Genomic DNA, 12,052 nt, shown 5'->3' on the forward strand with positions numbered 1-12,052 from the left:
GTATTAGGAAAACTTCAAATATGTCTTTAAAATAGAGAAAAATGATGTCCTGAACCACCATACATCACCTAGCGTCAACGATTATTAACTTAGGATCCATCTTCCTTCAGCTCTGTTCCCAACCTAATTGTCCCACCCCACCCAGACACTGAATTATACTGAAGAAATTCTAGACATATCATTCCATCTTGTAAGTAGTATTAATGTATCCCTAAATGATACTTTTTTAAAGGATATCTAAAATACATAACTCCCTATCAGCTCAGTCCAAAATATCATCAATAATTCTTAATATCATCTAATATTTACTCAATGTGCCATTTCCCTGATTTTCATATACATATACAGTTAGGAAGGCAGATGGATAGAGAGAGAGAGAGAGAGAGAGAGATTTTTTAAAGTTGATTTTAATTTGGGTCCAAAAAGATCTACTCATTGCTTTTGGTTGTAATGTCTCTTAAATTCTCCCTTTCTGATTTTTGTTTCTGACAATTTGTTGAAGAAATCAGAAATCAGCTTTGATTTCTGTCATAATTTATTTTATTTTCTTTTAAAGATTTTATTTATTTATTTGACAGAGAGAGCATGCACAAGCTGGGGGAGCAGCAGGCAGAGGGAAAGGGAGAAGCAGGCTCCCCAGTGAGCAGAAAGCCTGACATGGGGCTCGATCCCAGGACCCTGGGATCATGACCTGAGCTGAAGGCAGACACTTAACCAACTGAGCCACCCAGGTGCCCCTGTCATAATTTAAATACAGCATCACTTCTTCCTGTTTCCATTGCAATGTTGTAACAGGAACATGTCCTTCCTCACTAAAATACTGCCATTCTAAAATTTTTATTTATTTTTTTTATTTGCGTCCCCATCACTATTTAAACTCATTGAATGCCTTAAAATTGCCTTCTTGTTATTGTGAGGCCTCAGCTGCATAATTTAAAATGTCCCCACCTGAAGTGGTCCCTAAACCCATTTACTCCATTTCAGGTGTTAGTCTGTCATCTTTGTGAGATCGGGCCCTGTGTTGGGGGGGCAGTGCTCCTTTCCTGCTCTCTCTTGCTCAAATAAAATAATATATATATATATATATATTTGAGTGTAATATTGAATATTTTTATATCATAAGATGTTGATTTAAGCGTTGCAGTATATGGCAGATGGTCTTTAATTCTACGTGTGGAGCTTATTAGGAGTAGAGCATTGAGGAAGGAGAAGTGACGGGTGCATTCCAGAAGTCCCAATCTATGGCAGAAATGAAGTAGATGCTGGTAGGAGAGAACACATCGCTTCCTACATTACTCTATAGACCTTTCATTTTATGTCCATTGTAATTGTTCACTGTACACGCAGATAATTGATTTGTTAATTCAAGCTCTTCTTTTCCTCCTTATTTTGGGGTTTTGTGTCATAAATGAACAGCTGCTCATTGCAGAAATGTGACAGTGTTAAGGTTTAACTTTGATACAGTCTGACTGTAAAAGCTGACTGTTTTGGTAAAGTAGCTACCGGACCATTTCATTGTATCCTTAGGTACAGAAATGAAACAGCTCCCTAACCATTCCCAGCTCCCGGGCTCAAGGAATAAGACAAGAAATGCTCAAGAACTTCAAGCATGTCATAAGCAAATAAAACACTCTGAAGTCTGAGACTGCATATTTGTAATCCTGACACAGTCAAAACACCCAACCATGTCGAAGGTGTCCCGTGACATCTTGCGGGCCAGTGCTTTAGACAGACCTCGTTAACAGACGATTTCCTTCATACAAATGTTAAATAGTGAAAATTAGTTCATGACAGGGTGGCAGCCTGGTATATTCTCCTGAAACATAACTGACATGGCTCTTCATCTCTAGAACGGAGGAGAGAGAACCATTCAAACCTGTGTTTCAATATCTGTGAATTCATCAATAGAATTGACGTTTTAAGATACAGTCAGTGGGATAATGTGTAAGGGATTCTAGATTTCCAAGTCAACTTCTTTAAGCCCCACTTAACCACATATATGTTAAAGTTTGCTCCAACCCTGAGTAAAATCTGCTCTATGTTGAAAGTTAGCTTGGCTTATGAAGGCCTGGAAATCAGAATGGCCTGGTGCCGTCTCTGTCACTGCATGACCCTCTCCTCCCACATTGTCTCCTCAGCCCTGTGCTCATCCCACAGGTATTTAGGGCACACTGAGGAGGGGCCGGGCAAGCCCTGTGCTAGGCACGGACACAGGCTAAAGGGCCTATGGTGCCTCTGGCCGGGTTACTCCCTGATTTGAAACATAGGTCATTAGGCAGTGAACCTGTCCCTTGACACTAATGACGACCACATCCCTGTATTAGAATGTAATATCTTCCTAAGGAGAATCGACTTCCCCAAATAATTATTTCCTGAGACATAATGCTCCAATGATGATGTCTTGAGTTTCTTATTTTATGTATGAATATATGTGTCTTATTACTTTGATTTTATTCCAAAGAAACCAATTATGACTCCTTGGCATTTATTGCAGATGAGCAAGAAAGTTCCGGAGCAATTATTTACACTGTGGAGCTTAAGCGCTATGGGGGGCCCCTTGGCATCACAATTTCAGGAACTGAAGAGCCGTTTGATCCTATAATCATCTCAAGCCTCACTAAAGGGGGATTAGCTGAAAGGTAAAATTTCAAGAAACTGCTACAATGACCTGTGTCTGAGATGGGTTTCCTTCCACACAGCTGCATAGAAACATGCTCCCCTGTCCTGCTCAGTTATCTGTTAACTTTTTCAAATATGCACAAAGGATCAATCCTCGAGCTTGAGAACTCCCAGGCAGAGCTCCGACTTGACTTTGAGGGACATCTTACAGGCAGTAAAAGATGTCATGGGCTTAGCATTGATATTACCCTCCAGAAAGGTATACACTTGACCACAGTGGATTGGAGGTGGGTTTATATTGTGTCCATTTTGAGAGGAGGAGACTGAAGTTCAGGGAGGTTAAAAGGCTCGTCCGGTTCAATTCAGCAAACATTTACTGAGCCTGTATTACCTGACAGGTGCTGGACTTGGCTGCTGTATTTTCCAAAGAGGATGACACAAGTTTTGTCTTCAAAGATTTGGGGAAACAAAGTGCAGTGACCCATCTTCATAATGTCTCATAATTTAATGTCCATTTGTTCTCTTGGCGATGATGCACACCCACCCCCAGCCCCTGTTAATTCATTTCTCTCTGGGACCTGCTGTGGTGCGTATTCCAAATGCTTCCTCCAGTTACCTAGCTCAGGAATGCACCCACATCATTCGTGCTGATGCAGAGAATGGTCTGCAGAATGGAGATGTAGCACTGCAGGATCTTGGAGCTGCAAGGCACGCTGGAAATTGGCTCATCCAAGATCTTCATCCAGCAGATGAGGGCACTGAGGCAGCTCAGAAAGGGTTCCCCTGTTGGGATGTCATGCTGTGATATTCACAGAGACACCGATGATGTGATATTCTTCAGATACTCTCCTTTCCTAGCTTCCTCTGTTAGAGAGAAGTCCTAGGTATCTCTATTAGGGAGACAGCAAGAAAAGTTCAATGTTGATCCAATTCTTGGATCAATATTGATCCTACTGGTCAAGGGTTCCTTGGCTTACGACATAGATCTTTCCTAAACTGAGATCCTTTATGAAAGAATGAAGTGATCTTTTTTTCTCGAAGGAAAAAAAACATTCTTTGAGAGTAGGTGCATGGGTGGACTCCTTAAACAGTCCCTCACAACCCGTGTGACCCCATGTCACCTCTGTTACCCCAGTCGCTGCTGCCCACTACCCAAGAAGCAAGCTGTGGTCAGCGCACTCAGCTGCAGGTGGCCCTGTGAGCTGGGCTCCTTCCCTCGCTCACTGTACTTAAACCGAGCCAGTATAACAGGAGGCTGGGGCTTGGGACTCCCATTCTACACCCTGTAACCCGGTTGGAGAGATCGGAGTTTTTAGACTTTTGAGATTGAATGCTTATGAATCTACTACTTCCCCACCCCGTGCTTCCAAAGATGGATATGGTGAACATCAGAATTATAAAGTCCAATCTGCCTGCTCAGAATTGGGTGAGGATGGAAAGAGAAGAGACAAGGCCAAAGGTTCATTAGTTCATTGATCAATAAATTTTCTCTTTCCACATTTCAAGCAGCAGGGTGAGCCCTTTACCTGTTTTTTCCTATTTAATCCTCAGGGCTCCCCTGAGAGATGATTATTCCCATTGTAGTGACAAGGAAAGTGATACCCAGAGAGGTTAAAACAAGATATCCAGGTCATACAACTGGAAAGTGGTAGAGTGGGATTAAAATGTAGCCCGAATTGATTTTTGAATTCAGCCTTTTCAAGCCATAGAATTACCAACAGAGGGACCCTGCCACACCAGGGTCTCGTGGGGGTCCCCACCTCGCTGAGCCTCACTTCTGGTGAGCTGGGGTCAGGATCGTGTTCAACCTTTTAAGCCCGTACAAAGAAGGAATGCTCCATACTGAATATCACTGCATTTATTGTCCGACATTGTTTATTTCCTTGGGATTTTTAAGAGGGTTACCAAATGACTCTGCTTTCTTAGAATTTAAAATCACACAAGTCCATTTTACATCCTAATGAAAACAATTTTTCTAATTTTATTTGAAACTAAAAAGTTATTCGCAACAGATGCAGTTATCTTGTAACATTGCCCAGGAGAAAGAGAGAAGTGGCTTCTAGAGACCTTTGCCAAGCCTTTATTATTATGAATATATAAAGTATGGCAGGGAATTTATATTCAGTGGCACCCAGGGTTTATTCTACCTTTCCTGTTACTACTTGGTGTTCCAGAACCGGCGCGATCCACATAGGAGACCGAATCCTGGCCATCAACAGCAGCAGCTTGAAAGGAAAGCCTCTGAGTGAAGCCATCCATTTGTTACAGATGGCAGGAGAGACTGTCACCTTGAAAATTAAGAAACAGACAGATGGTGAGTGGGTCGAGAGCCACAGTTATGGATTTTCAGTGCATTTCTATCCCTATGTGTGTCTTTCTAGGGAAATGACTCTCCAGAGGGAGAATTGAAATATCTTATTATTGAAATTTACTCAGAATTAAACTCCTTCTCTGTCTTTAAAGCCCAGTCAGCATCAAGTCCCAAGAAATTCCCCATTGCTAGCCACCTGAGTGACCTGGGAGATGTGGAGGAGGACCCGTCTCCAGCACAGAAGCCGGGCAAGCTCACCGACACATACCCCTCCACTGTGCCCAGCGTGGACAGTGCAGTGGACTCGTGGGACAGCTCTGGAATAGATTCCAGCTATGGGACTCAAGGTATGGCCAAGCCTTGGGGAACAGAGGGCTTGCTGTTGAGGCCTGTGTTCCTCAAGGAGCTATCCTCTGGTCTTTGGGGAAAAAAATCTTTATTTAGTTTACTTGTGTCGGCTTCAGTGCAACCAGATGGAACACACTGAATATGGTGGCCTCGCATTTTCTCCTCCTTAGTACTGACAAGTCAGGAACATTTATCAAACGCGAGCAAGCCCCCATTAGGCTACTGATGTCTAAGTGTTCAATTCAGAGCTTGTCCTTCATGCTTAGATTAATAGGAGGCAAGCGTACAATAAAGTGGTTCACTGAAGACGGGCCCCATTCTTACTTTTTTAAGCAGGCTTTGCACAAAGATGGATTGGGGAGTGCTGAAGGTGCGCTTTAAGAGATGAGCCAATGATGTGTGGCCCCATTTATTCTTGCCTCCCCCTGACTTTTAATAGAAACTCACACAGGTTTCCTGAATACCCACTAGGAGAGAGTTGGGACTGCAATATATAAAAGCATATCGTAGATTTTTCTTCATAGGCGTCAGCTTCATGTGAAGAAGTATAACCTCCGTTAGAAGTTAAACCTCACTCACAGAACGTAAACATACAGCAAGTATTAGACTGAATACAGACTAATAAGCTAAAAGCTTCTTTTAAACATCTGTTTCCTTCCAATGATACATAGAGACGTGTGTCAGTTTTTCTCTTATATGGGATTGAGATGTGAGTGCCCCGATCTGGATCTCTGGTGAAAATATCCCTCCAGAAAAGGAGGTTCCAGATTGCCCCTGTGGTGCCTAGAGTATTTGAATTCCAGGTCAAGCCATAGCTGCTGGCCTACGTGAACGAGGACAGGCCGGGCAGGGTGCTGACTGAGGCATCCTGGCCATCGTCTCATGTGCTGAAAGCTGTAGGTGGGGCACTAGCGACACACAGGAGTTTGTTTGGAAGCAAAACATGACAGACACACCTTAAAGACAGCAGCGGACAGCCTTTCAAATGCTCATAACCTCTTCCACCTTACAATTCCGTTTCTAGGACTTTATCCTAAGGAAGTAATTATACCAGAGACAGACGTACAAAGATGTTGTTTCAGGCATTGTTTACAATGTCTAAATATTAGGGAAACAAAAATATCAAGTGACAGGGAATTAAATAAATTTAGGGTATTTATACAAAACAACAACAATAACAATAACAACACAAAAAAAGTTTACCTTCTCTTTTTTTGCCTGGTATAAATTCCAGTTCCAAATCCCTTTTCTGCTCTGATTCAAGTTAGTCAGATAAAAATACATAAGTTAAGTTAGTCAGAAAAAAATGCATAAACCAAGAGTTTGGAGAACACATGCATGTTTGCTTGCGGGGGTTGCTTTGTAACTTAGCTAACTGCTTTTTAGGACGGTCTGTAACCAGTTCACTCTCTCCCTGGTTCTGCTAGTTTTCTTCTCTCAGCTTGCCTTTGCCTATGTCACTCTTGTCAAGTCCCATGAAGAGGGGAGGATGAGGAAAAGAAATGATATTTCAAAGCCATCAAGTAGTGACTTGTTAGAGATGATACTGGAGTTTGGTGGAGAAAAAATTTTGAAGACCCAAAATAGAATTGGAGCTTTTATTTATCTGGCAATTAATTTTTCCAAGTCATGATACCTTGTGACAAGATAGCTATGCCACCAGATAACTCGTGTATTAATTTCTCGTTGATCAAATTCTTGATTTCTCATTGCCTGGGAGTCAATGAGCCACCAGAGGTCTCTGATAAAGGACAGAAGTCAAATTCTATCAGAGTAGACTCCGAGGTTTGTTTATTAACGTGCTTGCTTATTTATTGTTTCTAAATGTGGTGACTCTCTTGTTACACAGATTTTTTGTAAGGATGTTACTGATTTTAGTGAGTTCTGCCCATAAGGTAATGTGTAAGAACTTAGCTACTCTCAAGGCTGCCTGCCTGGCTCACTCAGTGGAGCGAGCTACACTGGATCTTGGGGTCATGAGTTCGAGCCCCACGTTGAGTGTAGAGAATACTTAAAATGAAGAAATACATTTAAAAACTTAAAAACTTAAAAAAAAATAATTTGAAAAAAAGAACTTAGCTACTCTGTCCTTTCACACCATAGGATGAGGACCCTGATTAGCATACCAAATACAGAGCCTTTCTCACATGAATAAAAAATGAAAAACCATGTATTATTCATGAAGCTTTTGCAAATTTGAATTCCTAGACAGAGAATTGTAGTCATAGTAGTATTAAATTGAGCATCAATAAGTTAGAAATCTTCATGGGGTTAAAGAGAGAGAAGATGGCAGTTGTGAGAGAATCGAAGTCCTCCAAGACGATGGAAACGCAGTAACAATACCTCATATTTGTAAAACAGCGCTTCCCAAGCACTCATCACAAACGTGGCCGTCGAAAGGCTGGTTGGTCACAGGATCTGAGTGTTAGCAGAGAATTTAGAAGTCAGCTCACACGTGGGCCCGAGCGCCCGCGTGACCAGGCGCTCCCCGACGGCCAAGGCGGATCTCCCCAACCCGAGCCCGGAGCTCTGACAGCCCCAAAGTTCTCATTTGCATTGAGTGGAAATCTGGCTGCCTGTAGCTCCTGCCTATTAGTCTCCCTTCGACCCTCGAGGTCATTCAGAACTAGACTAAAGCCTCTTACCTCGACAGCCCTTCAGATAACTCAAAGACAGCTCTCGTGCCTCTCTGAGGTCTTTCCTTCTCCAAGCAAAATTGCCCCAGGACCTTAACGGTTCCTCACATAAAACTTACTTTTGAGTATCTTTATCATCCTGAGGGCCTCTCTTCTGAGTATGTTCAAGTTTAACTCTCTACTTGCTGAAGTGTAGCACTCAGGAAGGAAGGTTGTACAACAGTCTGACAGCCCAGAGCAACTCAAGCCTGTCACCTTCATCACGGAAAATGTTAGAACCTATGAAAGCAGCCTGTCTACCTCGACCTACAATTGTGGTGGTTGAGTCCTGTTTGTCACTCAGTTTGTGCTTACTGTCTACGAAGACCTCAAAGCCTGGCTTTTGGGGTTTTTTACCTGTGTTATTAGGTTAAACCAAGTCTTTCCAGATTGTGCTTATGCAGTTGACTTTTTAAAAGCAAGGCACAGGGGGCCCTTGGGTGGCTCAGATGGTTAAGCATCTGCCTTCAGCTCAGGTCATGATCTCCAGGGTCTTGGGATCGAGCCCCATGTTGGGCTCCCAGCTTGGCGGGGAGTCTGCCTCTCCCTCTCACTCTGCCTCTCCCCCTGCTTGTGTCCTCTCTGTCTCTCTGTCTCTCTCTCTCTCTCTCAAATGAATAAATGGAATCTTTAAAAAAAAAAAATGCAAGGCACAGAACCACACTTGTTTCCCATTAAATACTATGCTGTGAGATGTAGATGACCTCTTCAACCTATCTCTCCAGCCTCTCAGCGGACTCTCTACCATAGACCAGGAAGACTTGCACATTCTTACTGTATCCTGCGGTCCACCATAGCTGTCCCATTCCCAGTAATGTATCTGCACCTCCATGATGCGCATTTCCTCCTTGGGCCCGGTGTCTCTGCAGCCACATTCCTTATTGTTCTCTGCTGCTTCTCCAAAATGTCAAACTTACCCCATTCATTCATTCAACAAATATGTAATGGCTGGCACAACATAAGGCCAGGATGCAATGGATATACAATGATTGGTAAAAGAGTTGTGGTCCCTGTTCTCATGGAAGAGGTAACCCAGCTGAAGGCCAGACAATTAGCAAGTACCTACAATGCAAAGTATTAGTTAATGCAGAAAAATAGGTTGGAGTGATCAAAGCTGGGGGGAAAGGGGGTGTTTAAAGTAGTCTCACGGTGGAATGACTCTCTGTTCCACTGTGCAGCTCTAGGATGCAAACCTTCTCTAGTCTGCCTCTGGGTTAGCTGCTTCCGTTCCCATTCTCCTGACCCTTATTCATGCCCTTCTGCCTTATCAAAATCTTAGACATTGGCCCCCTTGTGTCTTATTTATTCCTCTTTCTAACTCAGAAAACCCTTTCCTTGGATTTAGCAAAGGTCAATCAATACAAGGGGAGACTGACCACTTCCTGGTACCCGGACTCTGTCCTTCTCATGGAGGCTGTAGCTCTTCCGGTGTCTGTCATTTTAGACTCTCAACTCAGATAGCTATGTTTTCTGTCTCATTCCACCGTAGTCTTTAGATATTTCTCTCTTTCAAGTTTACTTTTTTCAGCTTTATTGAGGTATAATTGACAAATAAAATTGTATATATTTAACGTGTACAATGTGATGATTTTGATATGCACACATATTGTTCCATATTTGGTACGTTTGTGTTTTTATTCTTTTTTCCCATGAGTATACTGGTAATGGTTTATTTTTATTTAGCATTTTTCCAAAGAACTAACCCTTGCATTTATTTATCAGTTCTGTTCTTGTGTTTTAAAATAAATTTTTGCTTTTAATTTTATTAACTTTACTCCATTCTTAGATTTTCTGTTTAGAATTGGACGCATACTTCATCTATTTCCATGCTTCCTTGTAGTTTTCTTAAAGATACTGATGGCTGAGAAGAGACCAACATTATGAAAGTGTTGAATCACTATCTGTACACCTGAAACTAATGTTACACTAGAATTTAAATACAAACTTAAAAAAAAAAAGAGAGAGACACCAACATGTACCATCAGAGAGCCCAGATTCCCTTTGATATAGTTAGGGAACACAACATAATATGTAAGAGTAGCACAGAGCAGGACACCGAGCAGTATTCACCCCATTGGTGGTGGTGGTGGTGTTTTTATTTTTCTCATTAATATCTCTTCTGATCTGTACAAGCTCATGTTTTATCTCCTTCTATCATGTTGGCTTGCCCAGTTTTCCATGAGCTCTTATATCTCTGTTTTGATCCCTTGCTTTATAGAGATGATGGTTTCAGTGTGTATTTTTAACATTTTGTGATGATCTCTTTCGTCACATTTATCATTTGCTCCGTGGCAGTCTTCTACTCATGAGTATCCTTCATCAGCTATTGCTTTGTTTTTCCGTTCCTTCTCTGCTTTTTTTTTTTTAATATTAACTTGGTATACATCTAATGCGAGTTCCTTTTGAATGATTGCTCATCTTTGAACAAGAGGAGTCCTTTCTACATTGGAAGTTTGAAAGAAGGTCTGAGACAGAAGAGCCCACATTGTGCTCCAGGCTAGAAAAAAATCACTCCGCAGTCCACAGCAACCTGTGATGAGTGCGTTCTTCCTCAGCTCAGAGATGGGTAACTGCAAGCAGCCAACAATACAGAATTCCTCTCTGCTAGCCTGCCTCACCGATAGATTGCTTCCTGCAGTTGGTGGTTTATCTGTAGGTGTTGTCTTTCTACCCCCTTCCTGGCTTCACCCTGGTCCACTGGTTCCCGGGAACTTCCTGCCACCAGCCTATGCAATCCATTCTAGTGTTCCACACAAAGCAATGTTGTTTTGCTTTATGCCATGGTCCCTGCTTTGGACGACTGGGCTCTCTCTGAAATCTCTGGTTATAGGTGTCTCCTCTTGGCTCCTTATCACCACCTCCCACCCCCTGTTTGACTTGTGGAATTTGGTAACTTTTTTTTATGTATTTATGGTTTGAGATTCTAGTTTTGCTGAAGATGTAGCTTATGCTATTTGTCAACCCTTTTTGTTTTGAGGTGATTTCTGGAGAAGGTAGAGAACTATTTTGCTCTGCCATTTTAAAACCACATTCTCATCTAAACACTTTGAATATTTCTTGGCTAGAACAATCACAAATAGTTACATAAATGTATGATGGGATTTTCTCATTCTTAACAAAACTAGATTTTTAGGAAACAAATTTGGCAGGGAATTATCTGGCTCGCTTTCCTATGCTAAAAATTGGCTTCCAAAAATGAAAGTAATGGCAGGAGCTACAATCCCAAAATTGCAGAGTTGAAGACTGAATTCCAAAACCGGTCTCTGATTTCACATTTTATGAATATGAACCAACATTGTTTAGTTAGCTTTTTAAAATTAATACGGAGTGTGAATTAAGAGCTACAAATGTACGGTATTAATCTGCACAACATTGTGGTACTGAAAACCAAATAGTACAATGTTGGAATATGAGAATTTTACAAGTATCTGAAGTATGGTTACCCTCAAAATAAAAATCACTGTACCAAGATTCCATATGCTATTAGAAGTGCCAACATTTGTGAAGACCTACTTTCCATAACACTAATGAACACAACTAAACATTACTCTCAGTGAAAGGAATCCAGACCGATTTTTATACTTTGTATCAGTTTGCTTTGGCTGCTGTAACAAAATACCAGAGACTGTGTGGCCTAAACAATAGAAATTCATTTTCCACTATCCAGAAGGCTAGAAATCCAAGATCAAGGTATCAGGTGTGGTTTGTCCTGAGGTCTATTTCCTTGGTTTGCAAATGGTTGCGTTCTCCCTTCCTCACATGGCCTTTCTTCCCTGTGTGCTCATCCTTGGTATATCTCATGTGTGTCCAAATTTTCTCTTCTTATAAGGACACCAATCAGATTAAACTTTGGCCCCACCTTATAACTTCGTTTAACCTTAATTACCTCTTTAAAGGCTCTGTCTTTAAATACAGTCACATTGTTGCCTAGGGCATCGACATAGGAACTTAGGTGCATACACGATTCAGTCCATAACACACCTCACATCGTGATACAGGGGATAAAACCAGATATTAAAGCCTAGATGGAAGGAAGGAAGAGAGGAAGAAAGGAAGAAAGGAAAGAAAGAAGGAGGAAAAAAGAAAGCTTTCCAATTCT

The 12,052-nt window shown here is 41.7% G+C and overlaps 1 protein-coding gene across 1 annotated transcript in view; it reads left to right on the top strand.

Annotated features, from left to right (window-relative positions):
* Positions 1-12,052, top strand: part of GRIP1 (glutamate receptor interacting protein 1) — a 648,222-nt gene that overhangs the window by 600,940 nt on the left and 35,230 nt on the right. Inside the window, exons 17-19 of the mRNA XM_057316325.1 lie at positions 2,495-2,639; positions 4,794-4,933; positions 5,083-5,277. Of these exons, the coding sequence (XP_057172308.1) occupies positions 2,495-2,639; positions 4,794-4,933; positions 5,083-5,277 (480 nt within the window). The remainder of the gene's footprint in view (positions 1-2,494; positions 2,640-4,793; positions 4,934-5,082; positions 5,278-12,052) is intronic.

Source organism: Ursus arctos, unplaced genomic scaffold, assembly GCF_023065955.2.
Source record: "Ursus arctos isolate Adak ecotype North America unplaced genomic scaffold, UrsArc2.0 scaffold_21, whole genome shotgun sequence".
NCBI classification, from domain to species: Eukaryota; Metazoa; Chordata; class Mammalia; order Carnivora; family Ursidae; genus Ursus; species Ursus arctos.